The sequence below is a fragment of the Eretmochelys imbricata genome, chromosome 2 (genome assembly GCF_965152235.1).
Source record: "Eretmochelys imbricata isolate rEreImb1 chromosome 2, rEreImb1.hap1, whole genome shotgun sequence".
Lineage (NCBI taxonomy): Eukaryota > Metazoa > Chordata > Testudines > Cheloniidae > Eretmochelys > Eretmochelys imbricata.
In genome coordinates, this window is record NC_135573.1 from 41,916,901 (window position 1) to 41,939,938 (window position 23,038).

The 23,038-nt window shown below is 44.3% G+C and overlaps 2 protein-coding genes across 5 annotated transcripts in view; one reads left to right on the forward strand and one right to left on the reverse strand.

Moving 5' to 3' along the window:
* PTDSS1 (phosphatidylserine synthase 1) overlaps positions 1–20,630 on the reverse strand; it is a 50,132-nt gene extending 29,502 nt beyond the window's left edge. The window contains exons 1-4 of one of the 2 annotated variants that reach the window (XM_077809965.1): positions 20,320–20,630; positions 15,001–15,092; positions 10,529–10,573; positions 790–914 (exon numbers count right to left, since the gene is read on the reverse strand). In XM_077809965.1, the coding sequence (XP_077666091.1) occupies positions 790–914; positions 10,529–10,573; positions 15,001–15,092; positions 20,320–20,498 (441 nt within the window). In that variant the 5' untranslated portion in view covers positions 20,499–20,630. The remainder of the gene's footprint in view (positions 1–789; positions 915–10,528; positions 10,574–15,000; positions 15,093–20,319) is intronic. The other variant, XM_077809964.1, reaches the window with a different exon arrangement.
* A 126-nt stretch (positions 20,631–20,756) lies between these two features.
* MTERF3 (mitochondrial transcription termination factor 3) overlaps positions 20,757–23,038 on the forward strand; it is a 38,095-nt gene continuing 35,813 nt past the window's right edge. The window contains exon 1 of one of the 3 annotated variants that reach the window (XM_077809962.1): positions 20,757–20,776. The gene's annotated coding sequence lies outside the window, so the exon portion shown is untranslated. Of the gene's footprint in view, positions 20,777–20,818; positions 20,889–23,038 lie in introns of those variants that run through there. The other 2 variants (XM_077809960.1, XM_077809961.1) reach the window with 2 other exon arrangements.

The following is a 23,038-nucleotide window of genomic DNA, read 5'->3' on the forward strand; positions in this document are numbered from 1 at the left end:
TCCAAATTCAAGCCATAAAGCTATAAAGTTAAATTAAGTTCATCTCCCAATTTGTATAATAACCCACATGCATATGCAATTTTTTAACTATGTACTCTGTTTTATTTCTTGAACAAAAACATAAAGTGTATTTTTGTCTGAAGGAGACTGTAAGTTCCTAAATAGGGCGGGGTGCAGCAAGTTGTATGTCGTAGACACAGTGATAATACCCAAACAAAAAGCGTAAGACTCGCAGCAAGATTCCCCAGAAAGAAGTCTAATTGCACCTGGTACTGCAACTACAGCTCCGACACCCTAGCAGTGGGGTGCCGCTTTCACTTTCCTTTGTGTCAAAAGGCGACAGGGCCATAACTCTGGATTTAGTTTGTCCACAGATAAGTCATCTATTATAGCTATTTGTAAGTGATATGAGAGAAATTAAGTTTGTGCAAAAGCACAAAAGGAACAAAGTTCCATTGCTTAGTACTGTCAGGAAAAACCCCATATTCCCCATTAAATTTGGTCTGATAGCAATTGTAGATCTCCTATTCTGACTTGACTCCAAGCTGCTCAGGTACGATCCAGATACTACAATGATGGATATCTTCAGATATCTAGCATCGCTTCCATGATTAATATAACCCAATACCTCAACACAAATATTTCTAATACGCCCAGTAGATCAGTTTTTACTAACTTGAATCAGAAAGAATAAAAAAAAAAACATTTTTATTGGTTAATTGAAATGTAGAGATCTGACAGTTAATATAAAATAGCTGTAACTTGCACAAGGATGCTAAGTATACATACCATGATGTCTGCTTCCCTGGTGGCATAACGAAGATTAGGATCTAGCCAATACATCACTGCTTTGACCTGCTCCAAGTTAAGGAAGAGCACAAACACCAGAAACAGGAAATAGAGAACGCTGAGACCTGTCGGAGGTAGAATCATATTAACATGGAATGTTTATTGAGGAAATTCCACGGGCCAAATAGTCAAAAGTTGGTTTCAAAGTGGTGCCCCAAAGCCTGCTTACAGTGGTTAACTGCACACAGAAATGCCAATTTGTACAAATGCAGGTTTTGTTCAGACAATAGCTGCATACAAACTTTTGCAAACACACACCACGTGGCAATCTTTGAAAAAAAACCCAGCCTTTAATACCATTTACCTATCGCATATTCGATTACATAGCCATGACTGAAAAAACAGAACCAAAACAAGTCACATCCAAAGAGCCATTTAAACACAGAATTTAAGCAGGAGCACAGGCGAAGCTCTTAAAAAAAGAGACATTGGGATTCAGGGACTGGGCTTTTCCTGTCCCACTTTCATGCTCTCCTGGCCTCACTAACATAGCTATCTAAACCAATACTTACATGTTAAGGGACAGACACACCTGCTTTGAGCTGCTCTGGAAATGCAAATTTAGCTGCAATTCTAGCTTTCCTGGTTAATGCACTATAGCTGCTTTGATGTGCAGAGATTGTCATTAGAAGTTTAATTCTAAAAAAAGGCAAACTACGGAAATTCAAAAACTCAAAACTACATTAAGATGGTGTTAAGACTGAGCATACATATCAGTAATTTAAGGGTGTTAGGGTTACTTCCCCACTCTGAACTTTAGGGTACAGATGTGGGGACCCGCATGAAAGACCCCCTAAGCTTATTTTTACCAGCTTAGGTTAAAAACTTTTCCAAGGTACAAACTTTGCCTTGTCGTTGAACGATATGCTGCCACCACCAAGCGTTTTAAACAAAGAACAGGGAAAGAGACCACTTGGAGACATCTTCCCCCAAAATATTCCCCCAAGCCCTACACATCCCCTTTTCTGGGGAGGCTTGAGAAGAATATCCTAATCAATTTGTTACAAAATTATTAAAGACCCAAACCCCTGGATTTTGGAACAATGGAAAAATTAGTCAGGTTTTTAAAAGAAAGATTTATTAAAAAAAAAAAAAAAAGAAAGAAAGGTAAAAATCATCTTTGTAAAATCAGGATGGAAAATACTTTACAGGGTATTTAGATTTAAAACACAAAGGATCCCCCTCTGGGCAAAATCTTAAAGTTACAGAAAACAGGAATAAACCTCCCTCCTAACTCAGGGAAAATTCACATAAAACAAAAGATAAACTAATCCGCCTTGCCTGGCTTACCTATACTGGTTGCAATATTGGAGACTTGGATTAGGATGGGTTGGAGAAGATGGATTTCTGTCTGGCCTCTCTCAGTCCCAAGAGAAATTAACCACATAATCAAAGAGCACAAACATAACCCTTCTCCCCCTCCCCCAAGATTTGAAAGTATCTTGTGTCCTTTGGGTCAGGTGCCAGCCAGGTTAGCTGAGCTTCTTAACCCTTTACAGGTAACAGGATGTTGCTTCTGGCCAGGAGGGATTTTATAGCACTGTATACAAAAGGTGGTTACCCTTTCCTTTATATTTATGACCAAGGGTAAAAAAAACATTATAGGGATGTTTTAATGCTTGATTTTGGGCATAATTACAATTCCAGGAAATTCAATTTACCGTATATACTTGTTCATAAGCCAAATATTTTTGGTAAAAAAGTGACGCATCAAAGAACGGGGTCGGCTTATAAACAGGTCTACACCAAAATCTGATGATTTTAAACTGTATGGAATCATTGAATTGAATATCTAATACACTGTCGTTTTGTTTACCTGGCACGTCTGTATGCATGGAGCCCCCTAGCTCCCAGTAGCTACAGTTTGCCGTTCCCAGACAATGGGAGCGGAGGGAAGTAGTGCCACTGAGGGGCTCCGTGCCTGTGAACGCTCCAGATAAACAAAACGTCCAGGCCCGCTAGCAGCTTTCCCTAACGGGCCAGGAGCCAAAGTTTGCCAACCCCTGAAATATAAGGTCAGCTTATGAAAGGGTCATACAGTTTTTGCTATTTTTACCTAACCATCTTGGGGGTCGGCTTATGAACGAAAGGGCTAATGAACGAGTATATACAGTAAGTTACACTTAAGAGAAATCTAAACGTGTCAACGCAAGAAATGCACAGTTTAGACGCTCAAACAACCTTAGTTCTGTCCTCTAGCAATACCATGAGGGGAAAAATATGGAAAAAAAACCATATTTGTCTTTAAAATCAGTTTAATTAGGACAAACACTAATGAGTCTTAATAATAATGAGGTTACTGCATGATGTCACTATATATTAAGAGCCAAATCCTGTCCAGAGGTATGCAGACACAATATGAGGACGAGAGGACTGTGCAGAGGGCTTCCCTCCCTCAGGGGATCTGTACAACATCAAGGCAGGATGGATACCTAGCTAGCTACTAGACAAGGTGCGGCCTGCTGATTAGGAGTTGTGGTGAAATATATGCTTCCCAACTGTGCGTGAGACTCGATTTTGGAGTTGCAGTTAGGTGCACCCCTCAGAGCCATCCTGCTCTGCATCTACTGAATGGCTGTGGCTGACTAGTCATGCCAAGGGAAGCAGAATCACACTAGAGCAGGATTTTGCCCTAATTACGCAGGCACACTCTCTCTCCAATAGTACAACAGAAGTTCTGGGAGCGTCAACCTTGAGAGCATCCTTTTAATTTACAGTTATTGTCACCCAAGACTGTACAGCAGAAGCCAGGTTATTCAAGCATCTCAAGCTGAATTCTCAAGGTTGTTACAGCTAATCAGCAGTGACCCTTTCATGTCAACAGATGAGTCATTAGCTATTTTAAGAGGCTAGATATTTTTAGCTACATAAAAAATCCCAACAGAGGCATCTTCAATATCTTTTTGAACAGATCTGTTCTTCATATCAGACTCAATTCTATAAAAATATTTTCAAAATCTGCTTTATGCTCCATGAACCTTCAAGTATTTTGAGGGGAATTTTGCATGTTTTTGCCATGTATTTAAGATAGTTTTAAGAAATAGAATTTCACTGAGTAATTCCTGCAGTGGAGGGAATTTTTCTGCCCTGCTGTATAAGTGAACACTATGCTGAGCAATTTATGTACCCTGGTTAAAAGTTTTGCAATTAGACACCACATTTAGATACCAAACTGATGGTCAAAAATGCCTAGATAGATAAATTATGCTGGCACACGTGGTTTAATGGGACCCAAGTTGCTCCCCAATAATGTAAGTGTGAAACATGAGTGACTGTAGCATGGGTTCAACTGCACTCCCAGAAATGATAAAACCCAGGAAGCAAACATAGGCAAACATACCCATCTCCTAGTCTAGTGCACAGGGGAGGCCTGCTGGGTTTGAGAACAAGACTGCCCTGCATCTACCTCACAGTGGCATGTCTTGTCCCATGGGTTGGGCCCGACTGCCTGCTACAGGCATTGCAGCTGGTGCACAGGGTTGCAGCATCACTCACTTCTGTCCTGACTGCAGATGCTGCAACACCCATGCACCATGTCACAACGCCACTCGATTGAATTGGTCCAGCAGCCTCTCTGTCACGATGGAGGGGCAGCCAGGCCAACCCCAAGCGATGCTGTGACCCATGCACAGGTTGCAATGACTGGAACAGAGAGCGGGGCCCAGCCCCATGGGACAGGAGCCACCACTGCCGGTGAGCCCAGGGCAGGCTTGCTCTCTAGCCACTTCCCAGCACCCCCCAGGACGGGATTAGGGTTGTGGTGCCAGGGTGGTCAGTGCTCCTTTGGCAGTTCAGTATAGTGCACCCACTGAATCGGGAGGCTACCACCACCCCTGATGTGAAAACAGCAGGAAATTCGTAGCCCACCACAACGGATTGTGAACTTCACATTCTACATACATAAATGTGACATATTAATTAATGGAAATCACAGTTTTAAATATTATGATGAGGCAGCAGTTCACTTCCAACATCGTATTATCCGGTTGTCTCATTTTTGTAATCTTGTAACTAAATGGGCAACTTTCAAAATACATGTAACACTTTTGCTACATGTATTACAAAGAGGATTCCCTGTTCTGATTTTTTGTGTTTATTTCTCAGCAAATTAAGATACTTTTTAGGAGTAAAATGTTTAATAAAACCACAACATTTGAAAACTGCTTTTCTTGAAACATGAAAACATTTCTCTCTCTCTAAGCCCCTATGCTTCCAGAATGAAGGTGCAGTGCCTGGGAGACATCTTAAATGCATCAGCCCCAACAGCAAACGATTCACAAATCTGCAAAGATTTTCAATTTGGGGCTCCTTTCAGTGTATATTTCATAAAAACCTATTCTCAATTTTTCTGCTTCGCTGGAGTTGATCATTTTAAGCACAACTTGAAGCTCTAATTGTAAGACATTTTGGAATACCACAGGTTATCCCTCTAGCTGTAGAAGCAGAGCAGCATCCCTCCACAGACAAGTTAGAGTACAGGAGCAGTGTCTAATTAAAATACTTATCAATAAATTAATGAAAAAAATATATACAAAACAGCTTATACCAGGAATAAAACAATTACAGAGATGGCAATTTTCTTAGGGAGGTTATTTAATAGCTTGAAAATGTAATCTAACTGGATCTCCCAGGCTCCTGGCTCCACAGCAGGGAGCACGGGAGTCCCAGAGAGCCTCCATTGGTTTCAGGCTCCCAGATCCATGACAGGGAGATCTATGAAAAGAGGCAGGGAAGTTTTGGAGTGAGTTGAGAGAAGCAATGTAAAAGGCTTCTAGGTTCAGCACATGTGATATCAAGATGGCCATCAATGGAACAGTGGTGGTGACTTGCAATGGATGTACCATGTTTTCTTTCCTGCTTGAAATCCCTTCTGTCTTAAAGATTCTTGCATTGGAGAAGCAAGTAGAGACATTACTGAGAGTCAGAAAAGCTGAGGAGTTCCTAGAGAGCCAGGTTCAGGAAACACTGGTACCCCAGGTTCAAAGAAGAATGGAGCTGGCCACAAAGGAATCAGAGAGAGAGGAAGCCAGAGAGGAAGACTGGCAATTTGTAACCACCATAGGCAAGAGGTCACAGTGGCATTCTACATGGCTGGAGAAAGATGAGGATGGGCAGGCTGTGGCCACCAAAGAGAAGAGGACTGGGAAGGATTCCATACAGCTAGAAATTTCAAATCAATACCAGGTCCTAAATGTGGAAACTTTGGAAGACACCTCTCAAGATCCAGCAGGTCCAAGGGAAGGGAGACATGTAAGGGACACACATGTGGATAGCAGCTTGGCCTAACATGTAAGAAAATCAAGCTTGCCCGTGAAGAGTTCTCCAATCATTCAAGGAAGACAGACTATCCTTGTTGGAGATTTAATCCTCAGAAGAATTGAAAGAACATTCTGCAAGGGACAAGCAGACAACAGGATGGTGTGCTGCCTTCCCACAGCCAAGACAAGAAACGTCACTAAGACTGAATAGGTTTCTGAAGTTGACAGGCAAGGAGACATTGGTGATGGTTCACATCGGCACTAATGGAACTGCACTGAAGGATATTTTGCAGATATTAGATGACTTCAGGGAAGTCAGAAATGTGCTGAAGAAGAATGTCCAAGCAATCTTCTCTGAGATTCTTCTTGTTCCACGAGCTACATAATCCTGTGGCACTTCAATTTGAGTGATATATGTGGGAGATCTCATGCTGCCAATACTAAAACATCTTGGAATTTCTAAACATTATGGATGACAATTTTCTATAAAAAAATTGTTGCGGCCAACATGGGGGAATTCTCTATTAAACTTTGTCCTAACAGATAACAGGAAACTGACTACAGAAGTAGAAAATAACAGTAGCTTAGGTACAAGTGATCATGACTCGATCACATTTATAATGTTCAAACAGAATAAAGTCCAGACCAGTAATAATGGTGCTTTAATAGGGCCAGTTTCACAAAGCTAAAAACAATTATGAGCCAAATCAGCTGGGAGGAAGAATTTAATCAGAAAAGAGTGAATCATAATTGGGATTCATTTAAGAACACCTTAATAGATGCCCAAAAAGCTGTTGACCCACAGTTGAGGAAGAAGGCCGTACTGGTAAAAAAAAATGACCTGGTTTAGAGGGGAAGTGTAGGCAGCTATAAACATAATAAATGGAAGAAGGGGAAGCTGATAGTAATGAATATAAATCAGAAGTTAGGAACTGTAGAAACTTGATAAGGGAAGCAAAGGGGCACAAGGAGAAATATATGGCCAGTACACTTAAGGACAATAATGATTTTTTTAAATATATCAGGAATAAAAATAATCTTGACAATAATATTCACTACTAGATGGAAATGGTAGACTTATCAATAGTAATGCAAAAAGGCAGAAGTGTTCAATACATATTTCTGTTGTGTATTTGGGGAAAACAGATGATACAGTCTCATCATACGGTGATAACACTCTTTCCATTCCACTAGTACCTCTAGAGCAGGGGTCGGCAACCTTTCAGAAGTGGTGTGCCGAGTCTTCATTTACTCACTTTAAGGTTTTGCGTGCCAGTACATTTTAACTTTTTTAGAAGGTTTCTCTCTATAAGTTTATATATTATATAACTAAACTATTGTTGTATGTAAACAAGGTTTTCAAAATGTTTAAGAAGCTTCATTTAAAATTAAATTAAAATGCTGATCTTACACCGCCAGCCCGCTCAGCCCACTGCCAGCCTAGGGTTCCGTTCACCTAGGCTGGCAGCAGGCTGAGCGGGGCCTGTGGCCGGGACCCCGGCTGGCAAGGAGCTGGCAGCCAGAACCCCAGACCAGCAGCGGGCTGAGCGGGGCCAGCGGCCAGGACCCCAGACCAGCAGTGGGCTAAGCAGCTCAGCCTGCTGCCGGTCTGGGGTTCCATCCGCTGGCTCCTGCCAGCCAGGGTCCTGGCTGCCGGCCCTGCTCAGCCCGCTGCCGGTCTGGGGTCCCGGCCCTGTCCACATAGAGTAGGTACGTACTTTCTCCCTGGTTCTGGCCCATTCTCTTCCTCTCTCTGCACTGAGATGAGTGTGGGAGTGAACTGAGAACAGGGCTGGGGATGAAGGAGCAGGCTGGGCGTTGGGATTCAGGGTCTGGCCAGGAGCTAGAATGAGGGAGGGGGCTCAGGGTTTGGGCAGGAGGTTTGGGTGTGGAGAGCTTACCTGGGCAGCTCCCATTTGGTGTGAGGGGTGCAGGTGGGAATGTGGGTGTGTGTTTGTAGGAGCTCCCGTTTGGTGCTCAGGGTGAGGGTGGGGATGTGGATGTGGGGGGGTGCAAGAGTCACTGCATCGGGTGTTGGGGGGCTGGGTATGTGTGGGGGGGTGCAGGAGTCAGGGCAGGGGGCTGGGGGTGTGAGAGGAGGGTGGAGGAGTCAGGGCAGGGGGGTCTAGGTATGTGTGGGGGGTGCTGGAGTCAGGGCTAGGGTTGTGGGGGCTGCAGGGGTGAGGGCAGAGGGCTGGTGGGAGTGGGGAGGGTTCAGGGTCAGGACAGAGGGCTGGAGGGGCATGAGGGGGGTGCAGGGGTCAGGGCAGAGGGCTGGGGGTGTGGGCTGGGGTCGTGCGGGGGCTCCCAGCCCCCTGTCCTGAGCAGCTCATGGCAGGGGGCTGGAGGGGATATGCTGATTCCACCCCCTTCCCCAAGGTCCCCGGAGCAGAGAGCGCTCTGCGGCTCCACTTTTTCCTCTCCCCCTCCGTAGCAAGGGCCGTCAGCTGATCGGCCGCAGGGAGGGAGAGAAGGAGGGGCAGGAACCCTGCACGCTAGGGGAAGAGGCGGGGGGAGGGGGAAGCTTGCCTGCCCTGCAAGGAGAGAGTGGCGGGCAGAGAAGAGTGGGCCGGGCAGGATTTTTAATTGCATGCTGCTGTCCCCGGCAGACAGCAGCGTGCCATTAAAAATTGGCTTGCATGCAGTCTTTGGCACGCATACCATAGGTTGCTGACCCCTGCTCTAGAGGATGTTAAAAAGAAGCAACAAAAGTTAGACATTTTAAAATCAACAAGTTCAGATAACTGGCATCCAAGAGTTTTAAAAGAGCTGCTGAGTTGTTCGCTGAACCATTAATGTTGATTTTCAATAAGTCTTGAAGCATGGGAGAAGTTACAAAAGACTGGAAGAAAGCTATGGTTGTGCCAATTTTTTAAAAGGGTAAACGGGATGACCCATGTAATTATAGGCCTGTCAGCCTGACTTCAATCCCTTTCAAGATAATGGAGCAGCTGATACGGGACTCGATTAATAAAGAATTAAAGGAGGATAATATAACTAATGTTTATGGAAAACAGATCCTATCAAACAAACTTGGTATCTTTTTTTTTAATGAGATTACAAGTTTAGTTGATAAAGGTAATAGTGTTGACATAATATACTTAGACTTCTCTAAGGCGTTTGATTTGGTACCACGCAACATTTTGATTAAGAAACTAGAAAGATATATAATTAACATGGCACACATTACATGGATTAAAAACCTGCTAACTGATAGATCTCAGAGCATAACTGTAAACACGGAACTGTCATTGAGCAGGTCTGTTTCCAGCATGGTGTTGCAGGGACTGGTTCTTCACCCTAAGGTATTTATCACTTTTATAAATCACTGGAAGAAAACTTAAAATCATCACTGACAAAGGTGGCAGATGACACAAAAATAGGGGAAGTGATAAACAATGAAGAGGACAGGTCACTGATTCAGAGTGATCTGGATTGCTTGATAAACTGGGCGCAAGCAAACAATATGCATTTTAATACAGCTAAATGTAATTGTGTAAATTCGGAACAAAGAACGTAGGCCATACTTACAGAATGGGGGACTCTATCTAGGAAAGCAGTGACTAAAGAAAAGATTTGAGGGTGAAAGTAGACAATGAACTGAACATAAGCTCCCAGTGTGATGCTGTGGCCAAGACAACTAATGTGATCCTGGGATGCATAAAAAGAATAATCTTAAATCGGAGCAGAGAGGTTATTTTACCTCTGTATTTGGCATTGGTGCAACCACTGCTGGAATACTGTGTCCAGTTCTGGTGCCCAAAATTCCAGAAGGATGTTGATCAATTGGAGAGGATTCAGAGAAGAGCCATGAGTATTAGTAAAGAATTAGAAAACATGCCTTATAATGAGAGACTCAAGGAGCTCAATCTATTTAGCTTATGGCTAAGGGATAACTCGATTACAGTGTGTACATACCTATGTGGGGAACAAATATTTAATAATGGGCCCTTCAGTCTAGCAAAGAAAAGCATAACATGATCCAGCATCTGGAAGTTGAAGTTAGACAAATTCAGACTGGAAACAAGGGGTAAATTTCTAACAGTGAGGGTAATTAACCATTGCAACAATTTACCCAGGGTCATGGTGGATTCACCATCACTGACAACTTGGATATTGGATGTTTTTCTAAAAGATATGTTCTAGGAATTATCCTGGGAAAATTCTATAGCTTGTGTTATACAGGAATCTCAGACTAGATGATCACAATGGTCCCTTCAGGACTTAGAATATATGAACCCTGGATTGGCAGGGCTCTCCGGGAGCTGCGGATCATGCAAGCATTGGATTTACGGGCCCAAGCATGTGATTTGGTGCAAGTTAATTGAACCCAATTCACTTTCTTGAAAAAATCTCAGGTTCAACCAACCAGCATTTTCTGATGAAACTAAATAAGATAAACATAAAAATTTAAAACTTACCAAAAACCATCCGCCATATCGCTGGATGTGGGCGAGTAAAAGGCCCTGTGGAGAGAAATATTTGCTAGATGACAGTGAATTGATTACAAAGATTAAAACTACAGCATATTATTTCTAAGACTTGGTTCAGGGGGATATCAGCAAAAGTTAACAAGCAAAGATCGGTTTTTCTTCAAGCTTTACAATATACTTGAAAGTTTGGCTTAGAGCCTTAAATAAAAAAAAGTTCATTAGTAATTGATTCTAGGATTTGAAGGTTTTTTGATCATTACTTGGACATGGAAGAAATATGCAATTACTTTTCATTGGCATTCTTTCCATGGTGGTAAGAAGATGGCATATATTTTGGATGTATGTGTGCTGAGGTGTCAGCTGCTAGTATTTTTAACAGGCTGATCTCTTGATCTGTTTTTTAGATTACATCTGTTTTGTGGCTTTTTACAGTTGTGGGCATGTTTCATTTTGGGAATGAAAAAGTAATCAAGTACAAGTTTCTGCAGGTTAGCAATGAAACTGGGGGCACTAACTCCCAAAAACATTACCAGGCAGGCCACCTAAAACTTCTAACAGACTTAATATCAGATATCACAAAGAATATCAGGCATCTTACACACAGAGGTTGGAAGTGTGTGAAAAAACAAGCTCTTCTGGCTACAAAATTGAAATTGATACCGTTAGAGACACCATTAAGATCAAACACAAATCCTGATTAAATACCTAGCTCAAAAGGGCTTAACTTCAAGATATATCAAGATTTCTTTAAAGGTCTCAAGAGCCTGGATTCCTGAGGACGAATGTCCTCTTATTACGGCTTCTGTTTTAGATTTATTTATTTTGCCGGAGATTAGATTGACTTCCTTTATTAAATTAAAACGCCAAACTAGAGCAAAAAGAGAAGTGGAGATAAGGTGGCACTGAAAAGTTTCTAAATATAATCCATTCTTCTAGACTGCAGGAAGAGGCTGAAAATATAGGTCTTCAACACACATTATGATTTGATCTTTGAATCCTATCTGCAAATAGCTATCCCTATTTCACCCCGCAAGGGTTTTTTCTAACCCATAAGTGAACGACAGTCACATGCAGATCTTGTGGTTTGGGCAATTACATTATGTAACCTTCTTCGCATATCCAAATTTGTTCTTCCCTATAGGAAATCAGTTTGGTCTGCATGTGACACATAATTCATTTATGGGGATAGGGACATGAGTGATTACCTTGATGAGATTTTATAGAATGTAGCTATGGGACAGGCACACTGGGTTAAACCCTTGCTTTCTTTTGTCAACAGCATGATAATGGTTGATGTTCATTTGGAGGAAGTTATTTTGAAATTATGATTTGTCTGAGTAATCCCTGAATTTGTAAGGAGTTATTTATTTGCTCCACAAAGATTTTCGAAAAATCTATCCAAAACCAATTATGGCCCATGAATCCGAGTTTTCTAAGAGATTTAATAAAGTTAACAGTCATTTCATCTCCACCTTCTTAGCACCCTAATCTTTCTGTTATCTAAGCATACTTAAAAATACTTAGTTCCATCCATAATATTTCAATAAATACATTAAGTCTATAACTCCCACCAGGAAACTCACATCAACAACTTAAAATATATATGTGCTAGTTCAAAAGGAATTATTATGGGGAAGTTCTATGGGATGTATTATACAGGAAGTCAGACCAGATGTTCAGAGTGGTCTCTTTTTGCCTTGAAATTTATGAAACTGGATTTTGGCAGGCATTTACATCTGATGAGAGGCGGCATGATCTCTAATTTATCCCCTCTGCCCCCTCAGATACTCTCCTGTGATCCTTCAAGATTGAAGAATCATTTGCTGCTGAAGACAGAGCTGATCACCAGGAGTTTACACAAGCTCTCTTTCGTGCCAGAACAGCCTAATCTTGAATGCACTAATTCACATTGCGCCAATGTGCACTCCAAAATAAAACTTTCATGGCAATTTTGATATGGTAATATAAACAGGAATTCAGTTTCTTGCACATAAAACTCTTAATTGTTAAGTGTGTATGTCAACAGAAAAACTACATACTATGAAAAACTAAAAATTTTATCCCATAGGTGCTGGGAAGTATATGAATATAGTGTCATGCCAGAAACCACAATGGGAGGTTTAGGAGTCTATTGAAAATATGAAAGCTAAAAGGTACTGGCACAAAATTCCTGCATTTTCCTTCTCTCTATCCAATTCATCATTTTGGCGAGCACATTATGAAAACTACTCATTAATGAAGTTCTAGGAGGAGCTAGATAGCATCGTAAGACAAAGCTCTAGAGTCTCCTTTCAAAATGTTCCCCTTTAAAGCTGCAAATCTGTCCTGATAGAAACTATTGTTCATCTACTGTTGAACAGAGGCAATATCTGAAATGGGGGGAAGCAAAACTGACCAACAAATGTATGGTCATAACCAGTCTACAGTAGGAAACAAAGATCACAATATATGTAACTCAAAACAGGATAACTCTTCTCTTGAAGGGTCTCCAGTGTAACCAAAGCGTTATTCTTTTCAACTCGCATCATTAGTAGAACATGGCAATAAAACTATTTTGATTTACTTCACACCCCGCTCACAATCATTGAAAAATTCTTTCAAGTTTCATTTTCTTAGGGGGTGGAGATGAAGTACAGCAACTTTACTGTTGTACATCCATAACAATAAAGGTCAGATTTTGGTTCTAGTCCTGGCTCTGCCACTAGCCTCTTATATGACCTTTAGCAAGCCACTTCCCCTCTTGGAGCCTCAGTTTTCCCATCTATAAAGTGTGGATAACGATACTGACCTCCTGCTTTGAGATTTACTGATGTAGAACACTGTAGAAGAACCAGATATTATTATTGAGAGATTTAATCCCCAAATATACTGAAAAAGCTGACATTTCCATTTTCAAGGGACTATGGCTCTCTAGCGAGACCATGCAAAAGATAAATAGCCTGTATTTTGTTGGTATTTCAGCTCAATGCTATTACAGTTCATTTATATGGTTGCTTAATTTAATGCCATGTAAAGACAGTGAATAAAATCTCTCTTAATTTAAAAAAAAAAAGTTACTAACCTTTTGTTACTGTTGGTCTTCGAGATGTGTTGCTCATGTCCATTCCATGTTCGATGAGTATGCTCACCACATGCATTGGTGTGGGAAGTTTTTCCTCAGTGGTATCGGTAGGGGACCAAATCTGGCACCCTCTGGCACATATGCGCCGGGATAAGGGGCCACCTTCCATCCTCCCTCAGTTCCTTCTTGCTGGAACTCCGACAGTGGGGAAGGAGAGTGGGTCATGGAATGGACATGAGCAATGCATCTTGAAGACAACAGTTACAAAAGGTTAGTAACAGTTTTTTTCTTCTTCAAGTGATTGCTCAAGTCCATTCCATGTTAGGTGACTCCCAAGCAGTACCATCAGAGGCGGGGAAGAGTTCACGGACGTGTTGATTGCAACACAGCTTTGCCAAATCCAGCATCATCTCTGGCTTGCTGGGTGATGGGGTAATGAGTGGTGAAAATGTGTACTGAAGACGGCGTTGCAGCCCTGCGGATATCCTGGATAGGGACATGCGCCAGGAAGGCAGCCAAAGATGCCTGAGCCCTAGTGGAGGCACTGCCCGCGCTAACTCGTAACAGATGTGAAAGCAGTGGTGATCCAGTTTGAAATCCTTTGAGAGGACACTGGAAGGCTCTTCCTTTTGTCGGCAGTCACAACAAAGGGTTGAGTCAATCTGTGGAAGAGATTGTTGCGCTCCAAATAGAAAGCTATGGTGCACCTTACATTGCATCTCTCCTCATTGGTCTTGTGAAGTTTCAGATAGAACACTGGAAGGAAGATATTCTGGTTGATATGAGGAGCGAGCAAAGTCTAATGTCTCTTTCCCTCTTGGTCCAGGGCTTGAATCCCTTACAAATGCAGCACTTTTCATGGATATGGGACTCACCCAGACACTTCAAACAGCTTAGGTATGGATTGCTGATTGGCCTGGGTTCCTTAAAACGATCGCAAGGCTTAAAGCCCGGGGAATGGGGCATGCCCCGTTCCTGGGCTAAGTCCCTCAGGGGACTATTCGCTAAAGTCTACTAGCTATTAAGAACTGTAAACTAATTACTAACTAACAACAATTTACATAAAAGTTCAAAGAACCACTGAATAGAAACTGCTTGCTAGAACAAGGGGAGCGTTCCAGCACAGACACTGGCAGTAAGAAGGAACTGAGAGCGGTGGGGGGCTTATACTAGTGCAAATAAGCGCCACTCCAGAGGGCACCAGGGTACCCCAATGGATACCACCGAGGAAAAACTTCTGGCACCAGTGCATGTGGTGGGCACACTCACCTAACATGGCATGGACATGAGTAATCACTTGAAGAAGCAAGCAAGCAATTCTTTCCATCTCAGAAAGTAAATGGCAACAAGTGAAAAGAAATATGCATGTGAAATAAAGGTAAAGCATCAATATACTTACCATTTGGAAAAGCTAGAACACTAACGATTAGAAAGAAGAAAACCACAGAGAGGATACCCTTCCAAATATTATCTTCTGGGATAGAATCATTCCTGAAAAGACAGACATCATCAACTTAGTAACATGACTTCTTTGAGGACAATGAGAAAAGGCACTCTAGATGCCAGGTTAATGAAATACATTTGGAAATAAGCACTGAAAATCAATGATGGTTCACAATCAATAAGAGAAGCTAACTTAGTAACTGCACTGAATGGTTTCACTTGACACCCTTGCACATCCATTTATACAAGAACAAAGCTAAACATAAAATCAATATACCCAGGCCAGGAGTACAGCTTCTAGCCATTGTCAGAACTGACTGCAAAGTAAAAATAACAAGGCTTAAATTATTCCTCTTTTTTTGGAGAAAGGTTGTTGTTATATTATAGCCAAAGGATAGACCTAAGCATTGAGTGTGAATATCTTGACAGGAAATCCTGGCAAGCCTGATTTAGCTGTTTTTCCTTCTCAGATAGCTAAGAGTACCACCTAGTTTACATGGGAGATCCACCCATTTCAGAATAGATCTGGCTTTTGCAAATAAGTTCTCTCTTCTTCAGTCAGTTCTCGGAGCCTTAAATAACAAAATCAGTAAGTGTAACCATCAATTATTAATAACTCAAATACAAGCATAGTTGATATAGCACATCTTAATTATTACTATGAAGATTAAAATCTTATTGCTTATAACTAAATATTTTTATGTACTCATCATGAACGTATCTAGGTACCAATATACAATGCACAGTAATATATTCCATTATTTCTTCCTTTCCTTTTAGCGTTAAATTTTCTTTCTAGTTTTACAATGGATTAAGCTGTGCATGGTGAAATAAGGGTATCTTATTTCAGGATGGTTCAAAAATGAATCTGCAGCAGTATAATTTGCCCCACAATAATTGCCAGGATGGGATCAGTGAGGAAATAGTACTGTATTTTAGAGTTTGCAATAACATTTAGCCTCAGATGCATGATTATAAATGTGGGCAGGGCCATCCCTAGGGGGTGGGTGGAGCCTGGGGCAGAAGTGACAGATTCGTCTCTTCTGGGACTGACTGCACCGGCCAATCGTACTGGCCTGCGGGGCCCTCTAAAGCGTGGGGCCCGGAGCGGTTGCCCCAATTCGCCCTACCCAAGGGGCGGCTCTGAATGTGGGACATATAATTTTCCCCTCTTCCAAAGTGCTGCATAATCTCCTACTTAGATTGTAAGCTCTTTGGGACAGGAACAGGTTTTTTTGTTTTGTGTTTGTACAGCTCTTAGCATGTTAGGGTCCTGGTCTATGACAATGGCTCCTAAGTACTATGGTAATACAAATAAAGAAGAAGAATACATTACACTACAGCGGAGTGCCATAGCAGCCTTTTCTACCCGGGAAGCTTCTGAGCCCTGGCTAGGTCAGGTCTGCCATGGGAAGGCTGCTGCCATGTGAAGGGACCTACCAAATTAATGGCCGTGAAAAACACGTCACAGACTGTGAAATCAGATCTCCCCCATGAAATCTAGCTATTGGAGGGGCAGGGCTGGGGCGCCCCAGCTCGGGGCTCCTACTGTTCACCAGGCTCCAGCTGCTGGGGAGGGGTAGGGTGGGACAGAACTTCCTCTTCCCCTGAACAGCTGCTCTCAGCGGGAGATCAGACCCATGTCTGGGTACCTCCCCTGGCTGCAGGAAGCTCATGGCTGTACCAGCTCTGAAGACTCCCAGCAGCCCAGGGGAGATCAGACCCACCTCGACCTCCGGGAATCTCCCCCCGGCTGCAGGAAGCTCCACAGCTGCTGCCTTCAGAGAAGGCAGCACAGAACTGAGGGTGGCAATCCCGCGACCCCCCACACCAGCTTTGTGACCCCCCCACCAACCCGTTCTGGCTCAGGAACCATATGGTTACAACACCCTGAAATTTCAGATGTAAACATCTGAAAATGTGAAATTGACCAATTTTAAAACCATCTGGCCCTGAAATTGATCAAAATGGACCATGAATTTGGCAGGGTCCTACATATGAGTAAAGCTCTCACCAACAGAAGTTGGTTCAATAAAAGATATTACCTCATTCACCTTGTCTCTCTAAAGTGCATCATGCCAGTGACCTTTCTCTAATCTTCCCCCTGTTCTATCCAGATTTACTAGTGTCAGTTTCCTGGTTATAGTGCCACCCATGTATGTCTTAGAGTCATTCCATGACTAGCTAAAAACCAGGAATTCTGCCCTAGCCCTGGGCTCCCTGTGCTCCTCCAGGAGTTCCGCCTTGATCAGAGCTGCTGCCCTGTCTTAGTACAGCCGACCCACAGATTCACAATGGCCCAGCATACAGAGGAGGTAGTCCTCTGCTACAAATTCACATAACAGTGTACATTCATTATTTTCACTTAGTAATGTCTGGTAGAACGTTTTCCATAAAAATGAAAGCTACTGAATGATTTAATAATCAAGTAAAATTGCTGCATAATTCAGTGCAACCTAGCCACATATATTAGAGAAGCGTGGACTAAGTCACTTAAGTTAAGCCTAACGTAGCAGCAAATACATTTGGCTTTGTACAGATCAAGATTTCTGAGCCTTATAAAGCATTTTGTTTTCTTTTTTGGTCACTACATGAACAGATCAGACTCTACCTCCCTACCCCACGTTTCTAAGATCCTGAGTATTGTGATTAATCTTTAACATCTTTCTCTCTGTACATCCTCTTTACTTACTGCATACTAGATAGTCAAAGCCTTGATTAAGAAAGCCAGAAGTTACTGCTTTAGTTAGTTCATTTTGGGATTAATACAGTTACACTTTTAAAAAGAATGTTTATCCTGTCCCCCTGCCAGAGGCAGGAAAGAAAAAACTACAGCTTGGTTACTGCTTCTGAGCTAGAAGAGAGACTATGGTGTTTGTTTGGAAGAGGTGTTGCTGGGAATCCTGAGAGGAAGGTGCAGGCACAGGGAAACAAAATGACTGTCACAACAAACAATAATAAGAAAATGTACTCTTGAGGGAATTCTGTGCCAAAAAAATAAAAATTCTGCAAACAACATTTTAAAATTCTGCAAATTTTATTTGTCGATAAATAAATGTGGAAGCTCCAGCATGGCGGTGGGGAACACAGGCCACTGGCTGCATGGAGGTGGGAAATCACCCTAAAGCCCCGCACATCCCAGCACATGAACTCAGCGGAGAGGCTGCACTATGTCAGGGTCAGGTGCAAGGGCCGGGCCTGCCCAGAAACACCCTGTGTCCCTGCCCCTCCATACTAGGCACACCAGGTTGGGTCAAGCAGGCTCAGCCCTGCAGGATCCAAGGGTGAAGGGCCTTAGTGTGTGGGGATAGGGTTCTGTGTGGGGCAATCTGGGTGTGGGGGGATCTGGATGAACAGGGACTTATTGGGGGGTTATGGGTACAGGGGCAATGGGACTCTGCAGGGGGTCCAGGTGAAGGTGGTTGGGGCTCAGCAGGGGAAGGGGGGCTGGATGCAAGTGGCTTGGGCAGGGGTGTCCAGGTGCTGAGGGAGTGGGGCTTGGAGAACACAGTCCTGCATTCTATTCTTGCTTTACTAAAACACAGCCTGTCACCTCCATTAAATGCTGCTGTGTGTGCTTCACAAAGGAGTGCCCCAGCAGCCGTCCCTCAGTTGCTATTTGCCTCCTTGTTGGTTGCCTCTCAGTTAAATGAAAGCCATATCCTCCTCCCCAGAGGAGGAAAGGGAAACAGTGGAGCATAGTCAATAGGAATCCCAGCTATAGCAACAGATTTGGAGGTGGGAAGCCAGAGACCAGCTTATCCAAAAGGAAAAACAAGGCAGGTGCAGCAGTGGCCCTGAATATTTAGGTGACAGATACATTAGAAAAGCCTAAAATAGGCAAATTAGGCAATTAAACACCCATTCAAATTTACTTTGTTGGCTTTCCCACATTGAAGCAACCCCTCTCTGAAGTCTAGCTCCACCCTGGTCTGCCAACTTCAGGACTGTGACCTCTGTCTCCTGAGATCCTAATGAAGAACCACTACCAGGTTCCCAAAACTAAGGATGGATCTGGCTGCTGCATCCAACAGAAGATCTTTTCCCTGGTTCATCTGAGATCTGCATAAAACAATAGTGTTCAATAAGCAAAAGATGTGACGCTACACAAGAAATGGTGTAGTCCCAGATGACTGCTTGAGAACTATGTTTGACTTCAATGAAGACTTCAACTGACGGTTTACAAAATCATGGTAGGAAACTAAACAACACTGAAAAAATCAGAGTTAGACTTTATGGTACTGAGAGCAAGCTTTTTTGTTGGTTTGTTTTTTAAAAAAGGATATGAATAATTTCTAGTACCTGATACTCTATATATTGATAGAGACATAATACTTTATAAGACACATTGTAATTAAGCTTATTGAAAAAGGCCAAAACAAAATCTTACTTGATACTACTACTAGACCAAATTTTGAAGACACAGCTATGGTTTGATAAGATCTGTTCCAGCTCACTCTCACTAATCCTGAATAAATTTACCAGTGAGTATGGTAACAAAACACACACCACCACCCCTCTCCAGTACACTATCTTCTTCATCAAGAAATAGGAAAAAGAAACGTACAACAGATTTAACAGCACTGTCTTATGTCATGATAAAAGGGACTGGTATCACTATCACAAGAGATGCCTTGTCTTTATCTACGGTATCAGCACTTTAATTAATCTGAATTTGAGAGATTGACACAAAATATGTATTCAGTAATGAAGATCTCAGGTACATAACCAAACATACAGCAAACCCAAATGATTGTACTTCAGATTTACATTGTGCATAAAAAACACCAGGCAAAATGAATGAATGCCAGTTTGAATAAAGCCCTAGTATGATGGTCTAGGATGCACTGTCCTGCTGCAGTCAGGTGCTTTCCAAAGGCAAAACAAACCAAAACAAAACCTTCTCTTTATGGTATTTATGGACAGAAATAATACTTGGTAGGGATGCCTTGACAGCATCCGGGGGCGGGGGGGGGGGGGAGGGCAAACTCCAGTCCTTCTGTGGCCATGTTCAAAATAACAGCTCAATTTTTTTTTAAAAAGGAAAACCTGGCGCATGGTGGGGACCAACCCGCCCCGGTGTGGCTGTCCCCCAGCTGGGCGGCGCCTCCGCAAGTCACTGAGCTACTGGCCTGTCGCCGAGCCCGGCAACCTTCACGCCTGGCTCAGTAACCTGCCCCGGCGCTCCCCAGTCCCTCCCTCTCCCCCCCGCCGTTCGTTCGGGGCCTCTCCCGCCCAGCCCCCGCCTCTCCCGCCTCCTTTCCGCCCCGCGCACCGCGTGAAGGCGAAGGCCATGAGGCTGAGGATGGTGAAGCTCAGCAGGGTGATGGTGTGGGGCCGGTAGAAGAACTCCAGGGTGATGTCCTCCACCTGCTGCTCGTTGATCATGCGGAAGTGCAGCCGGTAGTTCACATCGTCCTTGCTCAGGGTCCGGCTCCCCACGCAGGACGCCATCTCCCCGCGCGCCGCCGCCCGGCCCGGCCCGGCCGCCTGCTCCGCTCGGCGGCTGCTTGGGAGGCCGGCTGCGGGAGGGAGCAGCGCTCTCCCGGCCCGGGGGCCTGGGCGCGCGGCACCAAACGGGCGCTGGGACCAGGCCCCTGCGAGGCGGGGGGGTTGGGGCGGGGAATTACTGCACGGAGGAGGGGGCGGCCGGGCCGCGCGGGGAGAAGGAAGAGAGTATCAACCCCCCGCCGCCGGCAGATGGTCTCGGCCGGGCAGGAAGCGCCTCTGCAGTATGTGAGGGAAGGGGGCGGGCGAGGCAGCTGCGCGCAGACCGGCCGGGAGGGGGCGGGGCGACGGGAGGAGGAGGCAGCGGCGCGGCACGAGGCCTCGCCGCCGCCTCAGGTGAGACCCTCCCCGGCGTGGTCACCCGGCTGGGCCCCGCGGCTGGAGCTGGGCCAGGGGGCGCTGGGAACGGGGCAGGCTGCGGGCTTCAGTCCGCCCGCCCGCCGCTGAGCGGCCTAGGGCCTGTGTCTGGGGGCGAGGCTAGCCGCGCTGGAAGCCGCAGGGGCACGGACCGTGCCGGGGCTCCCGCCAGCCCAGCCCCGCGGAGGGTCAGGCTCGGAGCCGGGCTCCGGACACGGACGCGCCAGGGTGGGCAGAGGCAGCACCCTAGGCACGGTCTGAGCGTCCCCTGCGCCCCCAGCCAGGCACCCGCTAGTCCTAGAATGTCTGGGGTTTTAATTACTTGTCCGCGGCCTGTTGTCTCGCTTAGAAACAGTGACAATAAGTATTTGTAAGGAGCTTCATGAGCTAACGGTTGCATGGGATTCTGTAATACAAGAAATTGTGCATTGTTTGATTCCTGTGCATGACCCCTTACTTTGACTGGGGCTATGTTAGGCCCTCCTGCTTTTTTTCAGGCCACTTTAAGCGCTGCCTTATCTCTAGGTCTGCTGGGTGCTCCTACTTCATGTGTCCCTGGGAGCCCTTGGCACGGTCCTAGCTCTGGGATCTGCCTGAGAGCAGGAACACGTAGTAGTGTGTCTGCCCCGCCACTTACTTTGGTATAACTTAGGTCGCTCAGGCATGTGAATGAGCCACCCCTCTTCAGTGACATAAGTCACACTGACCTAAGCACTGGTGTGGACTGCGCTACATTGACGGGAGAGCTTCTCCCCTTGATGTAGCTGCGTTGGGGGTGCACTGCTGTAAGCTCTCTACCGTAGCCAGAGCCTAAGAGAGCAATGTACCTGTTGGGCTAGGGGGAGCTGCCTTGTCTTTCAAGATACAATATTAATTGCATGCTCGTAACCAGACTAAATGTCAGGTTTCAGAGTAACAGCCGTGTTAGTCTGTATTTGCAAAAAGAAAAGGAGTACTTGTGGCACCTTAGAGACGAACCAATTTATTTGAGCATAAGCTTTCGTGAGTTACAGCTCACTTCATCAGATGCATACTGTGGAAAGTGTAGAAGATCTTTTTATATACACACAAAGCATGAAAAAATACCTCCTGCCACCCCACTCTCCTGCTGGTAATAGCTTATCTAAAGTGATCACTCTCCTTACAGTGTGTATGATAATCAAGTTGGGCCATTTCCAGCACAAATCCAGGGTTTAACAAGAATGTTGGGGGGGGGGGGGGTAGGAAAAAACAAGGGGAAATAGGTTACCTTGCATAATGACTTAGCCACTCCCAGTCTCTATTCAAGCCTAAGTTAATTGTATCCAATTTGCAAATGAATTCCAATTCAACAGTTTCTCGCTGGAGTCTGGATTTGAAGTTTTTTTGTTGTAATATCACAACTTTCATGTCTGTAATCGCGTGACCAGAGAGATTGAAGTGTTCTCCGACTGGTTTATGAATGTTATAATTCTTGACATCTGATTTGTGTCCATTTATTCTTTTACGTACAGACTGTCCAGTTTGACCAATGTACATGGCAGAGGGGCATTGCTGGCACATGATGGCATATATCACATTGGTGGATGTGCAGATGAACGAGCCTCTGATAGTGTGGCTGATGTTATTAGGCCCTGTGATGGTGTCCCCTGAATAGATATGTGGGCACAGTTGGCAACGGGCTTTGTTGCAAGGATAGGTTCCTGGGTTAGTGGTTCTGTTGTGTGGTATGTGGTTGCTGGTGAGTATTTGCTTCAGGTTGGGGGGCTGTCTGTAGGCAAGGACTGGCCTGTCTCCCAAGATTTGTGAGAATGTTGGGTCATCCTTCAGGATAGGTTGTAGATCCTTAATAATGCGTTGGAGGGGTTTTAGTTGGGGGCTGAAGGTGACGGCTAGTGGCGTTCTGTTATTTTCTTTGTTAGGCCTGTCCTGTAGTAGGAGACTTCTGGGAACTCTTCTGGCTCTATCAGTCTGTTTCTTCACTTCCGCAGGTGGGTATTGTAGTTGTAAGAATGCTTGATAGAGATCTTGTAGGTGTTTGTCTCTGTCTGAGGGGTTGGAGCAAATGCGATTGTATCGCAGAGCTTGGCTGTAGACGATGGATCGTGTGGTGTGGTCAGGGTGAAAGCTGGAGGCATGTAGGTAGGAAT